A 26,832-nucleotide genomic window follows, 5' to 3' on the forward strand; every position below is an offset into this window, starting at 1 on the left:
GATTGTAAAATGTTCTGGGCAAGGCCCACACCTTCTCTTTTTTCCTGTAAGGGCCCTAGCACAATTATGGGTGCTTTAGAAATATGTCTACAGCATGGCTTTTGCTACTGGTGCCACGGTGCCACTCCACTTTGCATTACACAAAGACTCAAAATTCCTGGAACAATAATTCCATTGTCAAAGCCAATGAGGATGAGAACTAGACAGAGCTGCGGCCAGCAAGGGGGCCTTGGAGACTTCGGCGCAGAATGCCAGCGTGGAAGCTGGACTGGAGCGGCTGGGCTAGCACTGGAGAGAGACCGGGCAGGGAGGGCTCGGCATGAGAGCTAGCGATGAAAGGGAGAAAGGAGCTGGGGCGGTAGCTGGAGAGGCAGGTGCGGCCAAGGAGAGCCGGGAGAGCCCAACCGTGTGTGTTGTGCAGACAGAGCCAGAGCGAGGGCTGTCGGGAGAGGGGTTGGGATGGGGTCACTGGGGCAGCTGGGGGCCCGCAAGCGAGCAGAGGCGAACCCTATGCAGCCGGGCCAGGAGGAGAGGTGCGGGGCGGGAAGCCGAGCGCGGCGGCCGGGAAAGGTCATGCCGTATCTCGACGTCACTTTTCTCTCCGCAGCGAGGGGGGCGGTCCCGGGCCGGGGGAGGGGGCGGTGGGATGCGGCGGCCTGAGGGGCCCGGCAACGCGGGCTGGGGGGTGCAGGCAGGTGCCCAAATTCCGTTTCCGCCCCTCTGCCCCTCCCGGCAGTGGCCGGTGAGAGAAGCGGGGGCCACCCACTGCCACGCCAGAGCTGATGCTGCGAGCCTGGGGGGTGCGGGCGGAGACACTCCACCCCGGGGCGGGGCTAGGGGAGGCCGATGTTCAGCCCTGGCAGCCCCTTCCTTCCGGCAGCGCTAGCGGGCGCGCTGCTCCGTGACAGGAATGTCCTGCGACTGCCACCGTAGGTGGGAAGAGGGTGGTGACGCTCCGGCTGTCCAGCAAACCACCGCGCAGCTCGTGCCCACTCCGGGCGCTGCTGCCCGCCAGGCCCAGCAGGTGGCGCTGTCCCGGGAGCCGATGGCTGGTACCTGTGACTCCCAGCATCCCCCGCGCCTCGCCTCCCCGACAGGGGCGGGGCTGAGGGAGAGAGTGCCACGTCCCTAGTGCGGCGCTTTGTGAGGAGCAGGGCCGCCTCCTCCGCCGGCTGGAGCCATGGGCGCCTCGCAGAGCGTGGACATCCCCGGCGGAGGCACCGAGGGCTACCACGTCCTGCGGGTACGCGCCGGGCCGGGGGCAGCCCGCAGGGCCGGGCCCGCCTCCCCAAGGGGCCTAACTGCAGCCGCGCCGCTCGGGCCGGCGGGCTCCGGGCAGGGGTTCGGGCGGGCGTCTGTCACGCGTGGGCCTGGCTTCGCTGGCCCCTTGGGCGGGAGGAGGTGGCCGGAGCTGCAGGGGGAGGGCGGCCCCCCCGTGCCCGGTTCTCTCGGGCGGCCCCGGCGCTGGGCCTGGCTCTGTGAGTTGCTGCCTCGCGCCTCCCCCGCCCGCCTTCGGGCCCAGGTGTGTGGAGCCGCCGGGTCTGGCCAGCTCGCCAGGGGCGGGCAGAGAGGCAGTTGCTGTGCGGTCACTACAGGAGCGACCTGCCTCCCAGACCTTCACGGGGGTCTCCTGGTATCCGAGCCGCACGTTGCAGCTTGAGTTTAAAACACTGCCTATGACTGCGGCACGATTTCGCAAAAACTGCGTTGTGTTTGTTTAAAAGTGGCGATAACTCTGCCCCCCAGCTTAGGGTTTGTTATGGCTTGTCCATGTCCAGCTTCAGCAATATTAAGTGCATCTACCTTTTCTGATATTACAAATGTTCAAAAAGCCATCTGCGGTGACAGACAGTACCCAGTTTTTCATTCTTTGAGAACTCAGTGTCCTTTCTATTACTGCAAAATAAATGGAAGAATAAAACTGTAGTTATACAAGTAAACGATGTCACTTCATAAATTCTGGTGTCTTGATACTGTATCTACGATACATCTGTAGAAGGGGAGGGATAGCTCAGTGGTTTGAGCATTGGCCTGCTAAACCCAGGGTTGTGAGTTCAACCCTTGAGGGGGCCACTTAGGGATCTGGGGCAAAATCAGTACTTGGTCCTGCTAGTGAAATCAGGGGGCTGGACTCGATGACCTTTCAGGGTCCCTTCCAGTTCTAGGAGATAGGTATATTTCCATATATTATTATTATTTATTGGCAGGACAACTAACCACTTACCCCTTGCTTGTCCTTCGTTGTGTAAGCAATGTATGGTGTTATGCTCCATTTGGGGTTGTGTTCAGGGGCATAGACCATGCCTACAACAGGAAAAAAAAGATGTTTTTACTGTGTTAAAATCTTAAACTCTCGTTCTAATATGTTAGCTGGTTGCAGTGAACCCTAGGCTCCCCCGGGCTTTAATTCAACTAGTTAAACTGTACTTTAGAACATGCTAATTTGTCTTGACTAGAGTTTTAGAAGGTGTTCATTAGATCAAGATTGCTAACATCTTGCCTTTAAGACCTATTTGCATTAGGGAACCTTTCTAAGTATTTTTCACTGTTAATAATGTTAGAAGCCTTAGTGTGGATGTGCTACTGGCATTTTTAATGCTGTCACAAAGCCCTATTCAGGCCAGGTCTAATGAACACAATGTTTAAAAACACCAGCAGGTTGGTGTCCAAGAGCTCTCAATGTTGTAAACACCAGTGGAGCTGAAGCAGAATGAGCAATGGCGGAAAACTTTTTTTAAAAGGCCCTGTTTTCATAAGGGAAGAAAACTGTCTATTTTAAACACTCACCCCCAGTACATTGTATTATTTTTCATCAAGTTCCATATTTTAGTTATCACATTTTAGTCGGTGGAGACATATTCTGATATTTATACAGCTTGGAATCTTGGTATATTACTAATTGTTGTTCCCTTAATTCTAGCCTTTTTATAATGTTCTTTTCTTCACAATTTAAGGCTATTCCTTTCTTTAGGCGAGAACAACAGTCTTTATTTTCTCTGTAAAGTAATACGTAAACTAAACAGACGACACGAGAGCATACTATAGTTTGGACAACACATAGTAATTAGAGGTGCCAAATTTACATAGCATAAATAAGGGAAAGGGGGAGGGCAAAGACACACGGTCCACTTATGTATATCTTCAAGGTACCACTGTAAATTGAGGACAGGAATTAATCTCAGAAGATGGAAGGACAAGGAGGGAAAGTTTATAACATAATGCACAACTGCCTGGTCCAAAACATGCCAAATATTAAAACAGAATGTTTCCACTTGGCTCTTCCCTTTTAGGCTAGCTTTTTGCTCCAGTGAGGTTCGTTAGTTGTTGTGACATCAACAACATATTGCATGCTGAATTGTCAAGTAGAAAAGTGCAAATTAGTCACCACAAGGGCTGGATATGCCATGACCACAGGAGGGTAGGGGGGCTGAATATGCTTATTTCTTCTCATAGCCCAGTTGGCATGGGGACAGATGTTCAGTACTTACCCTTAAAGTTGATGTTTTTATTATGTCTATTTGTAGGCACTTGTAAGGATGGTAGTGTTAAAAAGCTTAAGGAGGGTGGGTGGCCTTACTCTGACTTCACTTGTCCTTTCCTGCCATGGTATTGTGCTTGTCTTAATGTTCAAATAATTACGCACAGTTCTAAAGATTAATACATTGAGTTTCTGATAAAGCGGCAAATTTGTGACTTTCTTCCATAATTCTGATCACTGTGTTTTGATTAGCTGTTGTGGTTTAGATTATGCTTGTATGGGTTTATCAGATACTTGGAAATTGACTATGATTTTTAAAATTTAATTGATTTGTTAGTAATATGATTTATATAGGCTCTGGCAGATTAAGGAAAGTGCAGAGAGGAAAATGGTGAGAAAGCAGTACAGGAATTACTTTTATACAATCTGTATCTTCCAGGCAGGGAGGGAAACTCTGGATAACTACAGCTACAGTTGCAGTTTCTTAGTATCCCTTCATATTTCTCTCCTCTTTTTTTCCCCAAAAACCTTTGTTGTTTATATTCATCAGTGTGGTCAAATACAGTCTTCCACTGAACTATTGACACGGTAGAGGGTGTACCAGAAACATGGGGTAGTTCTGAAGATGGCTTTTGAACCATCTACCTGGTACATTGCGCAGCACCTGTATCTGTTTGCTGGAGGAGTTGTGCTATGAACATTGATACAATAAGTAGCTACTATGCACAGGGTGTGAGAAGTTTATCAGGCAAATGCTAGCTAGTGATAGATAAGAAAGCAAACTTGGCTTTTCACTACTAGGATTTTTGGGAAAGCTTACTTTAGAACCCTACCATGGGCAGTAGCAACAGGGGCATCACTTTTGTACACATGGTATGCTTGCTTTTGGTACCATGTCTTAGTAGAATTCCACTCTCTCCATAGAGGGGAGAAATTCAGAGATGCTGAAGGTTACCGGTAATTACTATATGGGAGACTCAGAATTCCTGACTGATATAAAGGGGACTTCCTTGTATTCATTGTACTTGTGGAGTATACCCTTAAAAAAAATCAGAAGGGATTGGAGTATCATCCATTGATATCTTTCACTATATATATGGCCTGCATTTAGCAGCCATACCACATTTAGATATGATCTCATGTAACTTTCCCATATTGCTAACTGACTAGGTCTAACCATACTTAGCTTAGAAGCATCCAAGATAAACTCATCCTACAGGCTGGTGATTTTGTACAGAGCCAGTGACCCAGTACAAAGGAAGTGTTTCTAGAAGTATATATTGAATACTGTGCTGAGCCAGGGTCATCTTGCAGAAGAACTGTGAATCTTCTTTTTCTCGTGAAAATCCCCTGGAAAACCCTGGAGCACTGGCCAGATCTCAATATGGGTAATTGTGTTCTGTGTACCTAAAATTTTCTATGCAGGATTCAAGTGGGTGTATGCTTCATTTCTCCTACTGAAACAATTTAGTATTTCAGTACAGAAAGGCTGCTGTGTTTCATGCCAGAGGTGGTTGGAATTTGAGAGGAGGAAAACTGGTATGTTCAAAATGGAATCATTCTTTAAAAAAAAAAAAAAAGACATGCTTTAGAATCAGCCTAAGTGAAGGGCACAGTATAACTATCAGGCACAATTTAGTACGATACATCTCTAAAACTGCGATCAGTATTAGTTCATAGGTTAATTTACCCTCTGATTAAAGAACACGAACAAATTGTTGACTGTTTGTCATCCATGTGGTATAATCCACTTTGTTATTGGAGTTGCACTCTTGTTTAAGTGTGACATGTTATGTTTTGTTTCTAATCAGGTAGACACCTCTTCATTTTAATTCAATTTTGTTATAGTATCTTCAAACAGCAAAATGTAATGTATGTAATGTTATCTGTAGAGGCATGTCAGAAATTCAGGATAATGAGGTTTGGCATAAATATGGATGTCTCATCACTGTAAATTCAGTTTATAGGCTCAGGCAGACATGATTTTTGTATTTCTCACATTTTTATTCTCGGTTGGTAGCTTCTTCTGAAGACACCATAATATACTTTCTTTGCTACTGTGGTCAAACTTGTATTAAAAAAAAAAAATCTCTTTAAATAGCACGTGACCTCAGGATTGAATGAAACCTCTCTCCATGTTTCTGTGTAGTTGGGAGTTTAAGTTAATGCCGTGTAGGAAAAATAAAATGAAAGCTTTTCACAACAGTAATGGAATGATTTAGTTACAGATGTGTAATATACAGTGACAAGAAATATTGAAGAGCTTTTTCTGTTTGAAATATTTTTTCTAAAATGAATATTTTAAGGCCCATATCCTGCAATGAGCTTTGTGCAGGCATAACCCTATTGACTTCATTGGGTCTGCCTGCATGGACCAGCTTGCAGAGACCTAAAATGTTAAGTGTTTCTTAACTTATCTTCCCTGAGCTCAAATTTTTTTTTTTTTTTTAAATAAAAGAGGGCAAAGTATGAAAAGCTGAACTGTAGGTGCCTTCTGTTATGGATTCAGTTCAGATAGGGCGGGAATACTGCCTCGTGAAACTATATCTGTTTGGCTACTGGACTGTAGACGGCTTTGTCTCAATTAGATGTTGACAAATTGGAGCAAATTCAGAAGAGAGAAACAAAAAATGATTGATAGTGTTGGTGAGAATGATGGAATGAATTTATGAGGGAGGTTCAAAAGAAAGTAAATGTAGTTTGGGTGAATAAAGAGGAAGAAAAGTTAGAAGGATGTTTAAAAAAAACCCAAACAAACCAATGGATTGTTTAGAATGGCCCTAAGGGTTGACTGGAAGTCATGGGAGGAAATTAAGCAAAGATAATATTAAGATTAGTATCCGGGAAAACTGCCTTATGGTGAGACCTATAGACTATGAAATAATCTCCCAAGAAAACTGATAGAAGCACCATTATTCAGGCCATTTCAAACTAGACTGGAAAAGTATTCGGAGTATGCATCCTTGGAAAAGGAATGGCTGGATGATCTAAAATGCCTTTTGTATTTCATTATGGTGGTTCCTGCCGATTCTGCTATATTTAATGTCATATTTTCATTATTTTTTTTAATTAATGGCGATATCCCATTTCCTAGAACTGGAAGGGACCTTGAAAGGTCATCGAGTCCAGCCCCCTGCCTTCACTAGCAGGACCAAATACTGATTTTGCCCCAGATCCCCAAGTGGCCCCCTCAAGGATTGAACTCACAACTCTGGGTTTAGCAGGCCAATGCTCAAACCACTGAGCTATCCCTGGAAAAACCCGGAAAAAGAAATATAGGCTTTGAATATATTGAATACTCAAGCACAAGAGGGGGGAAATGATCTGTTCATATGCATGCTAAGTGGGAAACATTGCCGGGGGTTGTCTTTCTAGGGCTGTCCAGGAATATAAATTTAAAACTAAAAATTATATTGTAACTTTTTCTTTTTGTGGTGAGGAGGAGAGAATCCTCAATTGTGATAAATTTGTTATAATTTAAAGTACCGTATATACTCGTTCATTAGCCGATTTGTTTATAAGCCAACCCCCCAAAATGGATAGGTAAAAATAGCAAAAACTGTATAACCCTTTCATAAGCCGACCCTATATTTCAGGGGTTGGAAAACTTTGACTCCCGGCTCGTCAGGGTGAGCCGCTGGTGGGTCAGGACGTTTTGTTTACTTGGAGCGTCTGCAGGCATGGAGCCCCTTAGCTCCCTGTGGCCGTGGAGGCGCTCCAGGTAAACAAAACTACAATGTGTTAGATCAGGGATCGGCAACCTTTGGCATGCAGCCTGCCAGGGTAAGCACCCTGGTGGGCCGGGCCAGGCCAGTTTTTACCTGCCTCGTCCACAGGTTTGGCCGATCGCGGCTCCCACTGGCCGTGGTTCGCCGCTCCAGGCCAATGGGGGCGGTGGGAAGCGGCGCGGGCCGAGGGATGTGCTGGCCGCCGTTTCCTGCCACCCCCGTTGGCCTGGAGCAGCGAACCGCGGCCAGTGGGAGCCGCGATCGGCCGAACCTGTGGACGCGGCAGGTAAACAAACCGGCCCGGCCCGCCAGGTTGCTTACCCTGGCGGGCCACATGCCAAAGGTTGCCGATCCCTGTATTAGATATTCAATTCAATGATTCCATAGAGGTTAAAATCATCAAATTTTGGTGTAGACATGTTTATAAGCTGACCTCCGCTCTTTGGTGCGTCACATTTTTACCAAAAATATTCAGCTTATGAACGAGTATATACGGTAGTTAACTTTGGGTTAAATTTCCTTGTGTTACCATTAAACTCAGCAATATTTTCCCAAGTATGCTTTATGAACCAACCTTTTGTTGGAAAATTTCTCTTCTCTGGTATGCCCTCTAGGAATGGAAACTTCCTCACATTTGCCATTAGCTTTGTATTTGCTGATTGTATAACATGCTCTTAGATTTATTAATTTATTAACCCCATTCACGTTGACAATATTCAACCTTATTTACCTCTATAACCTCTCCCCAGTAATGTTTGTCTTGTTATTGGAATGCCTACTGTGTCTTTTCCCTGGAAACAGCGTCAGGCTTCTAATTTCTTTCGTGCACTTAGCTAATTAAGGCAACAGTCTTTTCTGTTTTGATTGATTATGTATTCATTTCTGCACTTTCAAGATGAAATGGAGAGTAAATGTCTGAAAATAATATAAAAAGAACAGGAGTACTTGTGGCACCTTAGAGACTAACACATTTATTAGAGCATAAGCTTTCGTGGGCTACAACCCACTTCTGGGTTGTAGCCCACGAAAGCTTATGCTCTAATAAATGTGTTAGTCTCTAAGGTGCCACAAGTACTCCTGTTCTTTTTACGGATACAGACTAACACGGCTGCTACTCTGAAACCTGAAAATAATATATTCTCTCCATTTTATTACAGTTGCTCGGTATCCTTGCACGAGTAATCAATTTGGATATGTGGTTGTATTGATTCAACCAATTTCTTTGTAGCAAATAAAGATATTTAAGTTGGCCTCAAGTGATTTACAGGTTACTATATTAGAGTACTTTTTCCCCTGCCTTAGTGCAAACGGAATCTGAGAATAAATACTCCCAGGGGTTAGGAAGAGCTTTCTATTTTTTTTTTTAACGCTTCTTTGCTTTCTTATAGCAAGGCAACAAATAGATGGTTATAGAAAGTCACTTTTTAAAAGGCCAGTCTATATGAATTGTACTTCGAATGAAATTCAGTGCTGAGTATGGGGATTTATTTTCTTAAAACCTCTAGATCAATTCACTTATGAAGCTTTTTCTCTTGAAAATTAGGTGTTTCATAAAGGAATTCAATAAAAATGTGTACCATGTAAGTAAAAAATGTGTACTATGCAGTAAAAAAGCTGGCAGAGATAAAATTGACTCTATCAGCTCTGAAAAATTGCTTTTAATACAAGCAATACATAATAGTTTTATTACAGCCTACATAGCTACAAAATTTTTTGCTTTACTTTGTGTCTTGCAGGTGATAAACTGGATACTACTTTAGCAGGGTTCCCTGTAAAAGTCAATTCAAACTTTCCGCTACTGAATGTGACTTACAGTCCATGAATTTGAACTAAAATGTTCAAACTTGGGTACATGAAGTTAGGCTCCCAATCCAAAGTTAGGAACCTATATAAATTGCCTGACTTTCAAAGGTGCTGAGTGCCTACAGCTCCCATTGATGTCAGTGACAGCTGTAAGGACTTCACACCTTTGAAAATCAGACTGTTTTAGGTGTAGCTATATGGATTTAGAAGCCTAACATTAAAAATCTAGAACTGAAAATCTTGACCATTCTGTCATACAATACCCTTATAATAAAAAGTTCATCACCATCACAGAGAGGCTTCTGCGTAGTGTGGAGAAATGAGCTCAGCAACTTGAGTAAACTTCTCTAAGGCCTTATCCTTGCTGCTGAAAATAGGTGTGCTTTTTATGTTGGGGTAGCTAACATGTATGAGCTATCTCAAGGTAAGAACAAAATGAAAACAAAGCACTTTAGTTTTACCATGAGGTCAACTTGGTGAATTTAACCCCTGATGTGGGTATAATTCTGACTCCACCTAGTTTAATGTGTGGAAAAACTGAAGTTCCTTGGCTTCACTATGGTTTTTACCTTGGGATAGCTCATGCATATTGGTTACCCCAAGGTAAAGAACAGGCATTTTCTAGCTAGTGAAGACAAGGCCTAAGCCTGCAATGAAATGAGTAATGATGATTGTCTGGAGCAGGGGTCTCAAACTCAGTTTATCTTAGAGCCAGTGCCAGTCCTCAAATCCTCCCATCGGGCCAATGTCACTCATGCCCCCCAAAAAACTCCACCCCCCACCTGCCTAAGGCTCTGGGATGGAGTTTGGGTGGGGGAGGAGGTCTGGGGTAGCGGATTGGGGTGCAGGCTCTGGGAGGGAGTTTGGGTGCAGAAGGGGTGAGAGGTTGGGCTCTGGGAGGGCGTTTGGGTGGGGGAGGGTGTCTGGGGTGCAGGATCTGGGAGAGAGTTTGGGGGCTTGGGGAGGGGGATGCAGGCTCTGGGAGGGAGTTTGGCGGTGGGAGGGGGCGTGGGGATGGGGTGCAGGCTCTGGGAGGGAGTTTGGGAGGGGGTGGGGGTGCAGGCTCTGGAAGAGGGTCAGGGGTGCAGCGCTTACCTGGGACTCCAAGGCAGGGCAGGCGGGGGGCCTCCATGCGCTTCTGCCCCCAGGCACCGCTCCCAGTGTCCCATTGGCTGCAGAGGCACTCGGGGCAGGGCGCAGAGGCACAGCCCCAACCCACCTCTGGGCTGCAGGGAGGGGCCGGCAGCCACTGGAGCGAGCAGGCAGACACTGCCCAGCTCCGCTGCACTGCCAGGGCCCCTGAGGGGGTGAGCCCGGGGGCGGCAGGTGGGGCCAAGGGAGAGACCCAGCCCCGAAACTGCTAGAGCTCCACGGGCCACATTGGGGAGGTTCGCGGGCTGGGAGTTTGAGACCCCTGGTCTGGAGTGAAGAAGTGAGCATATTGGCATTCTGAGGTGGGCCCAGAGTACAATACATTTAAGTGCAGTTCTGCACAGGAGAGGTGGCTAAAGCAGAGGCAATCTGAGACCAGCAAAAGACACAGAAATGCTTCCAGTGGTTCCCATGTACATATCTCTCACAGCCAGTTGTTCAGTGCCTCCTGACATGTTGGCTGTGTTTGTTTTTGCCAACCTGTTGGCTTGCTTATTTCACTATTGAATCATGACTGACAAAGCTCCATGCTCAGCACCCTACTGGTTCGTTGAGTGCTTCCATCTCAACAACAAACCACATTTCTGTGGGCCTGAGGCAGCTGTTACTAAAGGAATAATCTGCCAATTTCCTGTAGTGAGACAATGTTCTTAATGCACTTAGGTGGGGAAAAAATAGTTTCTGATTCCTTTATTTAATAACCTGTTGGCCAGATAAGTATTTCTATTCATAATCTTTATAATAAACAAAATTCTCTCACTACACACGTACTTCAATAGGTCTACATAGTGTACATTATACAGGCATACTGTAAGTTCATAAGTTAAAATGTGTGCTTTAGACAAGCCACTAGCTACTAAGTTGCTATATTGTGCAATTCAAATAATAAATGGTGAAACCTGATTGCAATTGAAAACAAATTATTAGTTTTTGATTAAGCTTGTTGAGATGCTGCTTTGATGCTCAGTGATTTTTCTAGTCAAGGTTGTGTGAAGAATAACCACTTTTTGGCAGAGCATGGTGAGGTCTAACACTCTACCCAATGGCAATTTGGTTTGTACATAAGAACTTTTGATGGCCACATTTGATCAATTCAAAAATTTAAGGGAGTGTTCTAGGGCTCAGTGGCCAGAACCCTATTGATTTTGGTGGAAATCAGGAAAACTGAAAAGGGATGGTGAGGATACAGCCTCTGGCATCTGGTTAGTAATGGGAGCCGTTTCAAATACCTCTGTAATTGTCTGTAGATCAAAGAACTGGCTGCTGACAGCCATAACCACGTTCCTGCATAATTGCCCCCACCACAATCACCCCCAGTATCATCTCTGCTGATCCTCCCAATAGTTTTTAAAAAGTTGACATCCTGAAAGAGAGGACAAAATATGAGACTGGAGGAAGTGGAGAATGGGAGTGCACCCAAAGCCCCTGGCATGGGGGGAAGAAGAACTGGGGGCACTCAGAATCCCTGGTTGTTGGGAGAATGGGAGACGACCATGGTGTGGAGGAGGAGGGAATGGTAGCCATGGGGGAATGAGGGGCTACACAGCTCCTGGCAGGGGGAGATTGGGGTCCTCTGGTATGGAGTGCAGTGAAGGGTATGCATAGCTATTGGCATGGGAGACCCAGAACTACTGGGGGGGGGGGGGAAGGGAGTATGGGAGACCCATTACCCTGGTATGAGGGAACATGGAACCCCTAACAAGGTAGGAGAATGGGAACCCTGGTATGTTGGGGAATAGAAGGGTCATTCAGAGTCCCTGGCATACTATGGGGGGTGCATGAGGGAGGCAGTGGAATGTTGCAGGGAGTCCCTGAATTAGTATTTTTACTTCCCTAAAGCGAGACTCATAGGTTATATTATAAACTATTAAAACTAGGGCTGTCAAGCGATTAATCAATAATAGAATACCATTTACTTAAATATTTTTGTATGTTTTCTACATTTTCAAATATATTGATTTCAATTAGAACACAGAATACAAAGTGTACAGTGCTCACTTTATTTTTATTACAAATATTTGCACTGTAAAAAAGAAAAAGAAATAGTATTTTTCAATTCACCTAATACAAGTACTGCAGTGCAATCTCTTTATCATGAACATTGAATTTACAAATGTAGAGTTATATAGAAAAAATGCACTCAGAAATAAAACAATGTAAAACTTTAGAGCTTACAAGTTCACTTAGTCCTACTTCTTGTTCAGCCAATCACTCAGACAAACAAGTTTGGTTACAATTTGCAGGAGATAATGCTGCCTGCTTCTTGTTTACAATGTCACCTGAAAGGGAGAACAGGCATTTGCATGCCACTTTTGTAGCCAGCGTTGCAAGATATTTAATTTTAATACCCATAGAATTGTAATTTTTCCACTAAATCCCCTTCTATTATAACTTTTTTGATAGGTACAAGAAAATTCACCAGGACATAGGGCTGGACTGGAGCCATTCTTTGATTTTATTGTTTCTATTAATGGTTCGAGATTGGTAAGTTCATTGCATATTGTAGCAGTCTAGTTGCATGTAAACAATAAGTTTTTGTTGTGAGAATCTGTTTTTGCTAAACTTTGAGTTCATATTTTACTTGAATTGTTTTATCTAAATTGGCAAATCTAAATATTTAAAAAGTTAGTGTTGAATCACTTACCCAGTAGCTTGACTTTCAGCAAAACTTACACTGGAGAACAGCATTTGTCTTGATCAAAACCAGGGTGGATCGTTTTAAATCGCTAAGTAGAAAGCCTCCATCTAAATCATCCATTTAATCATCCATTTGTACTTCAGTTATTTTCTAAAGAAAGGTGCATTCTTGTTGATTGACATAACCTTTGAAACATTGTTTATTTACAGCTAAATAGAGCCTTTACACTAGATTTGGTACATCTTTGTGATACTGGGGAGGGTGCATAATAACAATATACATTTATTTAAACAACTATATAGCTTATTATTTTCACATTCCTATTAATTGTACATTTTAGTATGTTAGATTTTTCCAATCACCATTTTATGATTTATATATATTTTTTAATTATTTTTTGGAAAACACTGATTTTTATCCACCCTGATCAAAGCTGCTGAACTTTGGTGTCTTGACATGCAAATATTATCGAACAGGAATGAAGGAGAATTCAGTGATCCAAGCTCTCTCTCTCTCTCTCTTCCTCCCTCAGAGGGCAGGGTCCCTTCCCATTTTAACAGATCCTGAATCTTCTGTGGAGAGGAGAATAGGTGAAACATACATTAGAGTCCCTCTGGCACTGGATTTTGGCAGGGTGGAAGAGGAAGGCCTGTCTACATCTCACTGAGACTCCTCAAACTCTGCCAGAGCAGAGTTTAACTAGGGGGGAAATAAGAATACTTGGTGTACCTGAACTCACTTTTTCAGATCTGTAATTTGATCCTGGCACCTCCCATGTGGTACAGGCCACTTGCCAGAGAGGGTAACAGGTCCTGTGGGACACGCTGGGTAAATGGAACTTTCCACAGAAAAGATCGCATGCATTCTGCAATCACTGAAGTGAATCTTGTGCACTGTTTTGATGCTGCTGCCATAACTAAAGAAGAACTGCACAGGTGCTTCTCTCTGACTTTGAGATAGCAGGTGATTGAAGATCAGAACTTCTAAAAGGAGAGATAGGGCAGCCTTAGTAGAGCCACATCTTCCAGGGTTTGTAATGCAGGATAGTGTAACTGCATCTACACAGGCTTTTCAGCGCAGAAGACTTCTAAGCCTATGGGGGAAATAACAAGGAGCTTCTTTGATCAAAGTGCAGTTCTGGTTGCATTCTTTGTAGGTCCAATGCAAGCAAAGAAAATAGGCACTTGAAGTCAAAGTAAACTGGAAATATAATTCAGAAAGTTTTCTGAACCACAAGGCTTGTTTTTGCAAAGGGACACCATGTGCTAACATTGTATTGTAAATGTAAACATTTTACAGCCTTGAACTAAATGTCTGGAATAGTTACTTTGCATATTTGGATTATTGTTTACATCTGGAAGGGCTAGCTTTTGGCTATTGAATTGCTATTTGCAATACCCTGTTGTTAATTATGGAACAACTCTTTTCCCAAAAACTTTAAAAACATTTGTTTTAAGCTAAGTCATTTTGGATTCCAATGCTTTTATTTTGCAACTAAATAAGAGCTAAAATTTGGAGCTAGATTTGGGCTCAGTAGTGTGTTCTATATGGTTTTTGAATAAACAAATTAATGTAAGATTACTTGGACTGTTTCAGATCCTATAGCAGTGATACTCAGACCTAAGTGGTTTAGGAGCCAAATTAGCAATCCGCATTACCCAAAAGAGTCACAGTAATGTGAATATGTTTAATTTATTATGCTATATATATTCATATTTAAACAGTATGATGGGGAAATAGTTTTTATTTATATATAAATACTTGGTCAGTCATTATGCTGTGAGAATAATTATATATATTATAAATGCAATTATATATAATTATTCTCACAGCAAAATGACTGACCAAGTATTATTTTATCAACTACAATTTGTTAATAACATTAAAACATTCTGACTGGTTAATAATTAAATCAGTGTTTTAATATCATGTGCTACAAAAAGCCACAGGAGACACATTAAAAAGCCACTTGTGGCTTGAAAGCCTCACTCTGAATATCACTATCCTATAGGAACATTAGTCTATCTAGAAAATGTCTATTGTGAAAGCTTGCTTACTTTCTCAAGTCCAGAAGAAACTCACTCTGCACTTCTGGAGCAAACAAAAAGTAACCCTACAGTTAAAGACTTTTGTATACAAAGTGATTGGAAACTTAATAATTACTTACCATGTTATGTTTATGTACTGCATAAGACAAATCATTGCTTACCAATGCTAGATTCCTACCACATTAAAGCGCAAAGAATTAATTTCCTTAATGTTGAATTGCTTATGTTTGGGTGATTTGTGTGTGTGAAAATCAAGACAAAACTTTAGGTATATTTCTTACTGTGAATATAGAAGTTAAGGAAATTACTTGATAGGAAACTCTGAGGAATTGAAAAATTTTAATATGAAAGCTACTGTAGAGAAATCCAATAAATTCTTCCTAATCTCGGTGTTCTCTGTATGACCTTTGAAATGCAAACTTGGTGCTATAAAATTGAACGCTTCTTTTGTTAAACACTATAAACCACAGTAATTTGTATGTATACTTTCAGAATAAAGACAATGACACACTCAAGGATCTGTTGAAAGCAAATGTTGAAAAGCCTGTAAAAATGCAAGTGTACAGTAGCAAAACGCTGGAACTGAGAGAAACATCAGTAACTCCCAGTAATATGTGGGGTGGACAGGGCCTGCTGGGAGTGAGTATTCGTTTCTGCAGTTTCGATGGAGCCAACGAAAATGTATGGCATGTATTGGTACGTACAATCTTTTCAAGGCTTCTCTACTGTAAAAAGTCATTGCCTACAACTTATCATATTGCATTTATTGTTAATTTTTAGCTGAAAATAAATAACAAACATGCCCCGTGGAGTGGGAAGGCTAGCTATTCAGTGCCAAGTAATTTATCTCCAAAATTACTAAAAAAGGTTGTCTAGAGAAACAAGAAATGGTAAGCCAATTTAGGGATGTGGCTCCCACTATTTTAGTCACAGGGGTTCTTCTGCATACCTTAGTAGTCACCGCAATTACAAGTAAGCAGAGTCACAGAATCAGAAATGTAGGACTTCCAGATGTCATCTCATCAATCCCCCTGCACTTAGGCAGGACCAAATATACCTAGACTTTACCTAATATACCTAAACCCCCTGATAGGGGTTTGTCTAACCTGCTCTTAAAAACCTCCAATGACAGGGATTCCACAACCTCCCATTGGTGACTTATTCCAGTACTTAACTATCCTTACAATTAGGGTATGTCTACACTACCCACGTTACAGCATGGCCGTGGCAGCGCTGTGACATGGGCAATGTAGACACGCTTTATCACTGGGGGAGAGCTCTCCTGGCGATTAAAAAACAAAACAAAACCCACCCCGAATGAGCGGTGGTACCTTTATCGCTCCTGGCGATAAAGTGCTGTCTATACTGGTGTTTTTCAGCACTAAAACTTTTGTTGCTCGGGTGTGTTTTTTCACACCACTGAACGACAAAAGTTTTAGCGCTGAAAGTGGCACAGCCTTAGAAAGATTTTCCTAATATCTTACCTAAATCTCCCTTGCTGCAGGTTGATCCAATTACTACTTTTTTGTCCGTCCTTAAGTGATCCTGGAAAACAGTTGATCAACATCTTCTTTATAATAGCCCTTAATATATTTGAAGACAGTTATCAGGTCCCCCCTCAGTCTCCTTTTCTCAAGACTAAACATGCCCAGCATTTTTAACCTTTCTTCATAGCTCAGGTTTCCTAATCTTTATTTTATAGTTTTATACCTCTCCTCCAGTTTGTTCATATCCTGAGAGTGGTGCCCAAACTGAACACAGTACTCCATTTGAGTCCTCATGAGTGCTTTGTAGATCAGGACAGTTATTTCCTGTATCTTGTGTGACATTCCTGTTAATGCATCTTAGAGTATTAGCTTTCTTCACAACTGTATCACATTGTTGACTGATATAAAAGTTGTGATCTACTATACCATTATTTTATTAAAGAAAGGAAAAGAAACATGAATGTGAAACAGTTATTCTGTTATCTCTTCGTGGAAAGCTTTAAACTAAGGCTGTCTATACTGCCACTTTCAGTGCTAAAACTTTTGTCGTTCAGGGATGTGAAAAAAACACACCCCATGCGCAACAAACTCTCCCCCGGCGATAATGCATGACTACACTGCCTACGTCACAGCACTGCCATGGCCACGCTGTAACATGGGTAGTGGAGACATATCCAAAGATCATACCTTTGAGCTAAAACTATTTCTGGAGTGCTTTTATTCTTGGAAAGTTAAGACCACCATATTATGTCCCAAAATTATTGGGAGTCCAGTCTTGGTATATTTTTAAATTACTAAAACATTTTATAAATGGGCAAAATAATGTTCTTAAGGGCAGTTACTTCCTGTCTGGTTATTGATTGCCAATTTATAAATCATTTTAGGTTAAGTAAGCAATTTTAACCAAACTCTAGGAAGTCAAATTTTTAAATCTCTTGCTTTCAAGAAGCTATTTTAAGGAGCTGCCTTAATACAGGACAACTAACGAATATTAATCTTAAATCAAAATTTAAAACTCTGTTTCTCTATTTACCAACATTTAGCTCTTGTCCTGAAATACATGGTCTAAACTATGGGGCTTGCAGGAGAAATTGTTAATGTCTTAAGTGACAATAGTATTTCAATATCTCAATCAAATCCTTACAGGAGTTTTAAATCTAACTATTTGGGCAGTGCTTTAACTTCCTTGTTGAAGTCTTGGGGATGTTGTCAGAGGCTTCTCTTTTGTTCTTGTTAGGTTTGTGGCAGTTTGCTTGTAGAGACAAGGTGTTTGAATGTGTGCGTTTTAGATGAGCAGAGAAGAGTTTTATACCCTTCTCCTGTCATAGCTTTACTGGAGGCCAAGGTGCACCTTTTTAGGACTGAGTTGGACTAAAATATATTGACTCAATGGCTTCATGAGTTGGTTTTGTTGACAGCCTCAGCTCCTGAACATTCAGTCCCTTTAATGAATATGTAGCACACTTCTAAGTGCTTGTGGTTTTTTTGTGGCAGGAATCTCTTAGATAACCTTTCATGTTAGAGGTTTTATTTATTTTTTTTAATTCTATTTCTGAGATTTCTTCAGTTTCATTAGGGTTCAACAGGAATTGAAATTCTGTTTTTAAAAAGTTCAATGCGCCTGGTCTTAAAAAGCTTTTAAAGTGGTCTTAACATTTCGAGATTACACAGAGCTCTTCTTCGGGTCTGGTTCTGTGTAAGCTCAAAAGCTTATCTCTTCCACCAGTGGCAGTCGATCTAATAAAAGATATCACCTCTTCCACCTTGTCCTCAAACTAGAAGAGTTACTAAGTTGCTGTCCTTTCTCCACAGTCTTTGAAGAGGTGATTCTTGGTTTGTGAGGAGTTGCTGAAATACTGCATCAATATAAATTTCTATTTTAAAATAGTTTCTTAGATAGGTAATTAAGCATTAATTGACCTTGCTGTGTTGGTGTGTAACCATTTCCTATTCACATAACAATTGCATTAGGAAGTTATGACATTAGATGCTTACTTTAGAGAAAATATTTGTGAATATACATCTGAAAGAGGCTCATGGACTCTAATCATCTAAAGAATTACAAGATTTTTTATTTTGGAGTGGAAACGTGTTATAAGTAACATTTTCTGTAAAATATTTCCCAACCATAAATGTTCTTTTACATTTGAAAAATGAAGATGTTAGTGTGTTTATGAAAGAAACCCACTTTACTCCTATTTATGACTGGGATAACACATCCCTATTCATGACCTTTTTGTTTTTTGCTCTTAACACCATTTTGAAGTTAGGACCAACTATTTGCAAGAAATGTCATTAGGGATAAAACTTTCTTTGCCCATTGATGATTTATACCAAAAAAGTATCCTGCTCTGTGGTAAGGTTTGCCTATTCAAGTAAATGGTGTTTTCCCAGTTGCAACAATTACTACTTGAATTCAAAGATGCCTGTGGAAAATTCCATACAACACACAACTACCATTTGACACCTATACACATCCTTCAATTCATAAAACAAAGGCAAATAGACCGGACTGTCAGGCTGCAGTCCAAGGGTCATAAACAAGTTATCTCACTTGGCTTGTATCCAGTAACGTTTTCTCAAGTATCATAGTATAACATAAAAACAACGAGGAGGGCCAATTCAATCAGGGTGGATGTAGTCCATTCCCAATAATTGATGAGGAGGTGTCAATGCCAGGAGACAAGTATTGAGGGTAGCCGAGTTAGTCTGTATCCATAAAAACAATGGGTCCGGTGGCACCTTAAAGACTAACAGGTTTATTTGGGCATAAGCTTTCGTGGGTAAAAAAAAAAAAACCACTTCTTCAGATGCATGGAGTGAAAATACCAGGAGAGGGAAAGTTGCTTTTGTAGTGAGCCAGCCACTTCCAGACCCTATTCAAGCCCATATTAATGGTGTTAAATTAGCAAATGAATTTGCTGTTTCTCTTTGAAGTCTGTTTTTGACTTCAAATTTAACACCGTTAATTTGGGCTTGAATAGGGACTTGGAGTGGCTTGCTCACTACAAAAGCAACTTTCCCTCTCCTGGCATTGACACCTCATCAATTATTGGGTGTGGACTACATCCAGGGCCGGCTCCAGGCACCAAGCTTGTGCTTGGGGCGGCACCTGGAGGGGGGCGGCGCTCCGGCTCCGGCCACCGGGGAGAGTGGAGCCGCAGCGGGCTCGCCGCCCTCCCCCAGCGCTCTGGCCGCCACTGGACTAGTCGCCCTCCCTGTGGCGCTCCGGCCGCTGGGGAGAGCGGAGCCGCAGCGGGCTGGCCGCCGGGGAGAGCGGAGCCCCGGCCAGGCTCTTCGCCCTCCTCCCGGGGCTCTGGCCGCCAGCGGAGCCGCGGCGGGCTCGCCGCCCTCCCCCTGGCGCTCCGGCTGGTCGGGGAGAGCGGCCTGCGGCCGGGCTCGGCGCCCTCCCCTGCCGCACTCGGGGAAAAAAGCCAGAGCCAGCCCTGACTACATCTATCCTGATTGAATTGGCCCTGTCAGCACTGGTAAGGTAACTCCCTTCTCTTCATGTGTCAGTATAATAATGCCTGCATCTGTAATTTTCACTCCATGCATCTGAAGAAGTGGGTTTTTATAAATAAATCTGTTAGCCTTTAAGGTGCCACCGGACTCCTCGTTGTTTTTGTGGATACAAACTAACACTGCTACCCCCGATAGTATAACATAGTTGTAACTACATCCTAAAATTCAATAAAGGTGCAATCTAGTTTGTAATGACCTAACATTGTAAGACTACATTATAATTAATACTCATTTTTGCATAAATATTGAGGTCTCTCCACCACATCCTCCAGCTTGAAGACTGGAGTCAAAGCATTGTGTGTGGCAGGGGAAAATAGTGACAAAACAGAGATCCATATGTCTGTGGGTTATCTTATCAAATCTTATATTTGTATATGTACTGTTGTAGTAGGAATTTTGAATATCTTACAGTATCTTTTAAAATGGGACTAAATGTAGAATAAGTATTTGGAACATTTTACATTTTGTGTGTGTTAATTCCTTTAAACTCAAAGTTTGGGAAGGGGCTTATTACTGTGTTTGCTAATACTTTGAGGATATTTAACTTTTGTAATTTTATATCTTGAAACTAGGAAGTCGAATCAAATTCTCCTGCTGCACTAGCAGGTCTTAGACCACATAGTGACTATGTCATCGGAGCAGATACTGTCATGAATGAGGTAATATAACTTTGAATTTCATTTACAAGAAGCAGAGTACCAGAGCAATATTAATATTAACCCCAACTTTCTCAGTGTCCTCTGCTAATAGAAGTTCTTTGCCACTTAGTTGAAGGAGCTCTGGCACAGCAAGTCTACATTTCTGAGTACACAAATATAACTTTAGAGTTAAAAAATGCTGTTTAAAATGCCTTCATATAATAAGATGGGATTAGTGTACACTTTTTAAAAATATTATTTTTAAAAATAATTTGAAATATTTATTAGAAATTTAAACTAGTAAAATATGATTTAAACTTTCATTTTTTAATTTTGATTTGAAATCTGAGTTATCATCCCAAATGTAGTAGTTTGTCTTCTCAGTTTTTCAGTCTGAAAATATAGATAAACTATTTTATTTGTGGAGTACATTGAAATTTTATTTTTACAGACACACAGACACAGACACACACAGACACACCAGTCCTGCAATAAATACCTCAGAGGTGCCAGGCTCTGCTAGTTCTGCATTGGAGCCTATGAGATACTAATTTCCATGGTTTTTTAGATTCTAAAATTAAAATACTATTTAAAAAAATTAACCAATTTGCAATGTTCCTATTTTTTTCAGTCCGAAGATCTGTTCTCTCTTATTGAAACACACGAAGGAAAACCATTAAAACTTTATGTGTACAACACAGACACGGATAATTGTCGAGAGGTGATTATTACCCCCAATTCTGCATGGGGTGGAGAAGGCAGGTAAGCTAATTCAACATACCAAATAGTTGTTTTGCAGCAGCACCTAGCCCATTCAGAGTTAGGTCCCCACTATGCTTGATGCTGTAGAAACAGAGGAAAAGGTAATTCCTGCTGCAAAGAGTATTACCGTTAATAAGAAACTGTGCAGTGGTGATTTACATACAAATTAGTTTGTAAGAGGCCCCATGTTTTTTGTAGTTACTCACATTAGCTCGTTTAAAAGTTCATAAAACTTTATGAATGCTTAGTGCATTAGACTTGAAATCTTGATACCGTATAGTATGCTAAAGCATATAGTGTCTAGAACAGAAGACTGCAGCTGACATACCTGGGTTGTATTTTCAGCTGTATCTCTGACTTACTCTGATTTTGGGCAGGTAACTAAGTTCTGTACCTTATTTCCCCATCTGTAAATCTATTTTACAAGGGTGTGGTTGAGGCTTAGCTATGTTTCTAATAGTTTTTAAATCTTTTGAACACCTGTGGTGTTGTGTAGTGATATTAGTGGTTGAAAGAAGCTATAGAGGTTCAAAGTAATAAGTATAATCTACTAGTGAGAGTGTTTCTCTCCTCAGAAAAATGACTATGTACACTCTAGTACTTTTCCCTATAACAATGGGCACATAGTGATTTATAAGGCTTTATTCTATCTTGAGATTTATTATGACATCTTGAGCCATTTGCAGGTAATTGGCTATGTTTTCTAATAGCTATTTGCTTATGGTATATTGTAAACCAGTCCCCCAAAGGAAGTTATAGAAGCCTCATTAGTTGTCACTTAAAACTGGATTACACAAAGGAAGCCCTTGGGGGAAAAAATACTGTACGGGGAACTGTCCTGTGGTTGCTGAGTGCCTGCAGCTCTATTGGTGGACACATTTCTGTGTCTCGCTGTAGTTCAAGACACCATTCTTGTGTTTTTTGGGAATCCGAGAACTGAGTCCTTTTCATGTTAGGCAAGGTTGCTCTGTGCTGTTTGTTTAGTGTAGGGTCTATGGTGATGGTGGCTTATGCATGTACCAAGTTCAGACTGGTCTGTCTCTGTCTAACCTTTAAATGTTCATATTTTAAAAGCCTAGGATGTGGTATTGGCTATGGGTATTTACATCGGATACCTACACGTCCATTTGAAGAGGGAAAGAAAATTTCTCTCCCTGGGCAATTGCATAGTGCACCCATCAGTCCACTCAAAGATGGATTTACAGAGGTAAGTTGTAATCTCTTTTGTGCTTGATAAAATCATAACTGTGAAAGTATAACTAACATTTTTCATTTTTGTGGATTCCAGTGAAACAAAAAACTGTTAACACTAACTTCTCATTTTTGTAAGGTTCAACTGTCTTCAGTTAATCCCCCATCCACGTTACCGCCTGGAACAACAGGAATTGAACAGGGTCTGTCAGGACTGTCCATTAGTTCAACCCCTACCACAGTCAGTAGTGTTCTCAGTACAGGTATGTATTAAAAAACCTCACTTGTGAAATGCATTCATAATTTATTGACTTCTGTAATTCAGAAAAATGGATTTGTCAGTTAACTTCACAAAGAGAAAACATGTTTGTAGAAATGCATATGATTTCCAGAGTTCACTTCTTCCCTTTGCGTCTCCCAAAACCATTTCCCAAAAAATAGGGCTTAGTATATTTCACATCATAGTCCAATGGTAAAATGTACTTTCACTGTAAGGTGTGTGTCTTCAAACCTGCTAACACCAGGGTTCAAAATTACTCATAGTAAAACCTTATAAACATGGCATAAAATGCTAATGCAGAAACATTGAATCCCTATAATTCATGGCTATGAAAAAAAAATCACGGGCCATGAAATCTGGTCTTGTGCGCTTTTACCGTATACTATACAGATTTCACAGGGGAGACCAAAGTTTCTCAAATTGAGGGTTCTAACTTAAAAGTGAGTTTCATGGGGGTCATGGTATTGCCACCCTTACTTCTGTGCTGCCTTCAGAGCTGGATGGCCAGAGTGGCGGCTGTTGGCCGGGTGCCCAGCTCTGAAGGCATCGCCCTGCCAGTAGCAGTGCAGAAGTAAGGGTGGCAATACCGTACCATGCTATCCTTACTTCTGCACTGCTGCTGGTGGCAGCTCTGCCTTCAGAGCTGGGATCCCAGCCAGCAGCCACTACTCTTCAGCTGCCCAGCTCTGAAGACAGTGCCACTGCCAGCAACAGCGCAGAAGTAAGGGTAGCAGTACCACAGTGCCCCCCCCATAGCCTTGTGACACACACCCGCCCCCAAATACTGTGAAATTTAAGATTTAAATAGCTAAAATCATGAAATTTATGATTTTTTTAAAATCCTATGACCATGAATTTGGTAGGGCCCTACCTATAAGCTCTTCTTAGAGATACTGTGTGAGGAAGCGGGTTGGAATGTTGCATACTTGGACATATTTGAAATGATGGTATATACTTTCATGTATCTTTCATTAGGTGTCCCAACAGTACCATTATTGCCACCACAAGTAAATCAGTCCCTCAGTTCAGTGCCACCAGTTAACCCAGCAACTACATTACCAGGTGAGTAGTGAAAATTTGAGCAAGCTCAAACGTTTTAGAAACAAAATAATTCAAGATAGTATAGAATGATGGGGAGAAAGAGGTGGTTTGTATTTTTTGGCCCCATTCTTAAGAAAATTATCTATTTTATGTCAGTTTCTGTCATTTTGTCTAACTGGAATATAGGAGTAATTTGTCCCTTTCATTGTCATAATGTGTTCTAACAGCATTAAGGTGTAATGCTGTTCTAAGGATAGTTAAGTACTGGAATAGGGTACCCAGGGAGGTTGTGGAATTTCTGTCATTGGAGGTTTTAAGGACAGGTTAGACAAACACCTGTCAGGGATGATCTAGGTTTGCTTGGTCCTGCCTCAGCATGAGTGGATGGATGAAATGATGTCTTGATGTCCCTTCCAGCCCTACATTTCTATATCTAGATAAACCATACTTGCTGTTCACTTAGATTTTTACTTCTGCGCTTATAATTGTGCTAGACCCTTAATGGAGGGAGGGGGGGATTGTATGGCCTTTGCCTTGAACACCGTACAATCAAATTTTAGACATGTGACCAATGAGGCTGACATCCAGTAGGGAAGAGAGGGGATGAGGGAGGACAAGGTACATGTGCTAAATTTGATGTTTCAATTAAGTTTTTTAAATGTTGACTCTCTTGAACTGTGTGTAAAAGGGCTGCCTTGGTCCTGCCTTTGCATAATTTGTGGACTGAGACAGAGACCTTTTTGCTGGTTCAGTACCCTGTGCAGTTTATATACAGTTGCATCCCACCACCCTCACAGCATACATAAGACCTTTCCCAACCAGAGAAGCGCAATCTCTCTCTCCCTCTTACTGCCTGCTTCCCCCCTGTGCTCTTCCTTCCTGTGCCTAGTTGTGGGCTCTTGCCTAATAGCTTAATTGGCCTTTCTGCCCTGCCGGGCCCACAAATTAGGCTTTGCCTAATTGGGGCTGCTGTGAAGAGTGCTGACTCAGGCCTTTGTACCTAGCACTCTGTGTCACTGTGGAACAGAGTTTTGAGGCGTAATCTAAATAAAGAGGGAGTAGTGGGTTGGCAAACTGGGACTGGACTCTCAAATACCTGAAAATCCCCCAATTTGTTAGTATCTGCATTTTCAGAGAACAGTTGTATCTACAATAAATGTTGATGAAATCCTAGCCTTGTTGAAACAAACGAGTTTTGCCATTGAGTTCAGTGGGGTCAGGAGTTCATCCTATCTTTTTTTTTTTTAACTGCAGTTTGACATTAGGAGTAAAAGTAAAATGTAACCAACCCATCACTAAATTTCTGTGGTCTGAAATGTACTTAATGCATATTAAGTTACAGTGGAACTGAGATCTTAAGGCCTATACATGCACATGAATATGAAATTGGTTAGGGATGAAACATACAGAATCACAGAAATGTAGGGCTGGAAGGGACCTCGAGAGGTCGCCTAGTCCATCCCTCTGCACTGATGCAGGACCAAGTATACTAAAACCATCCCTGATAGGTGTTTTGTCTAACCTGTTCTTAAAAATCTCCAGTGATGGGGATTCCACAACCTTCCTTAGGCCTGGTCTACACTACGAGTTTAGGTCGACTTTAGCAGCATTAAATCGAATTAAGCCTGGACACGTTCACACGACGAAGCCCTTTCTTTCGACTTAAAGGGCCCTTTAAACCGGTTTCTTTACTCCATCTCCGAGCGGATTAGTGATAAAATTGGCCTTAGCGGGTCGTGTGGATGGAATTTGACGTTATTGGCCTCCGGGAGCTATCCCACAGTGCTTCATTGTGACCGCTCTGGACAGCACTCTCAACTCAGATGCACTGACCAGGTAGACAGGAATTTCATTTCCTGTTTGCTCAGCGTAGAGAGCACAGGTGACCACGCAGAGCTCATCAGCACAGGTAACCGTGATGGAGTCCCAGGATCGCAAAAGAGCTCCAGCATGGACCGAACGGGAGGTACGGGATCTGCTCGCCATATGGGGAGATGAATCAGTGCTAGCTGAACTCCGTAGCAGTAAAGGAAATGGCAAAATATTAGAAAAGGTCTCCAAGGCCATGAAGGACAGAGGCCATAACAGGGACGCACAGCAGTGCCGTGTGAAAATTAAGGAGCTAAGGCAAGCCTTCCACAAAGCCAGAGAGGCAAACGGAAGGTTCGGGGCAGAGCCGCAAACATGCCGCTTCTACGCGGAGCTGCATGCCATGCTAGGGGGTGCAGCCACCACTACCCCAACCGTGTGCTATGACTCCTTCACTGGAGAAACATACAGGGAAGCGGGTTCGCGGTACGAGGAAGATGAGGATGAAGATAATGTAGATAGCTCACAGCAGCAAGGAAGCGGAGAAACCGGTTTCCCCAACAGCCAGGATATGTTTATCACCCTGGACCTGGAACCAGTAACCCCTGAACTCACCCAAAGCGTGCTCCCAGACCCTGAGGGCACACAGGGGACCTCTGGTGAGTGTACCTTTGTAAATATTACACATGGTTTAAAAGCAAGCGTGTTTAATGATTAATGATTAATTTGCCCTGGCAATCGCGGCCAGTACAGCTACTGGAAAAGTCTGTTAACGTGTATGGGGATGGAGCGGAAATCCTCCAGGGACATCTCCAGAAAGCTCTCCTTCATGTACTCCCAAAGCCTTTGCAAAAGGTTTCTGGGGAGGGCTGCCTTATCCCGTCCGCCATGGTAGGACACTTTACCACGCCAGGCCAGTAGCACGTAGTCTGGAATCATTGCATAACAAAGCATGGCAGCGTATGGTCCCGGTGTTTGCTGGCATGCAGACAACATCCATTCCTTATCACTCTTTGTTATCCTCAGGAAAGTGATATCATTCACGTTCACCTGGTTGAAATGGGGCGATTTTATTAAGGGGACATTCAGAGGTGCCCCTTCCTGCTCTGCTGAACAGAAATGTTCCCCGCTGTTAGCCACGCGGTGGGGGGGGAGGGGTGAAGTGATCATCCCCAATAATTGGGGAGGGGGGTTAGTTGGGTTTGTGCTGCATGTTAACCTGGAAACCGCAGCCCCTCCTTTTACATTGCAA

At 42.4% G+C, this 26,832-nt stretch overlaps 1 protein-coding gene across 1 annotated transcript in view; it reads left to right on the plus strand.

Moving 5' to 3' along the window:
* Positions 1–1,087: 1,087 nt before the first annotated feature.
* GORASP2 (golgi reassembly stacking protein 2) overlaps positions 1,088–26,832 on the plus strand; it is a 37,870-nt gene continuing 12,125 nt past the window's right edge. The window contains exons 1-8 of the mRNA XM_024209173.1: positions 1,088–1,243; positions 12,565–12,645; positions 15,340–15,543; positions 20,432–20,518; positions 21,129–21,259; positions 22,334–22,466; positions 22,590–22,713; positions 23,706–23,792. Coding sequence (XP_024064941.1) covers positions 1,181–1,243; positions 12,565–12,645; positions 15,340–15,543; positions 20,432–20,518; positions 21,129–21,259; positions 22,334–22,466; positions 22,590–22,713; positions 23,706–23,792 — 910 coding nt within the window. The 5' untranslated portion in view covers positions 1,088–1,180. The remainder of the gene's footprint in view (positions 1,244–12,564; positions 12,646–15,339; positions 15,544–20,431; positions 20,519–21,128; positions 21,260–22,333; positions 22,467–22,589; positions 22,714–23,705; positions 23,793–26,832) is intronic.

This window comes from Terrapene carolina, unplaced genomic scaffold, assembly GCF_002925995.2.
Source record: "Terrapene carolina triunguis isolate 2854851 unplaced genomic scaffold, T_m_triunguis-2.0 Scaffold62, whole genome shotgun sequence".
Lineage (NCBI taxonomy): Eukaryota > Metazoa > Chordata > Testudines > Emydidae > Terrapene > Terrapene triunguis.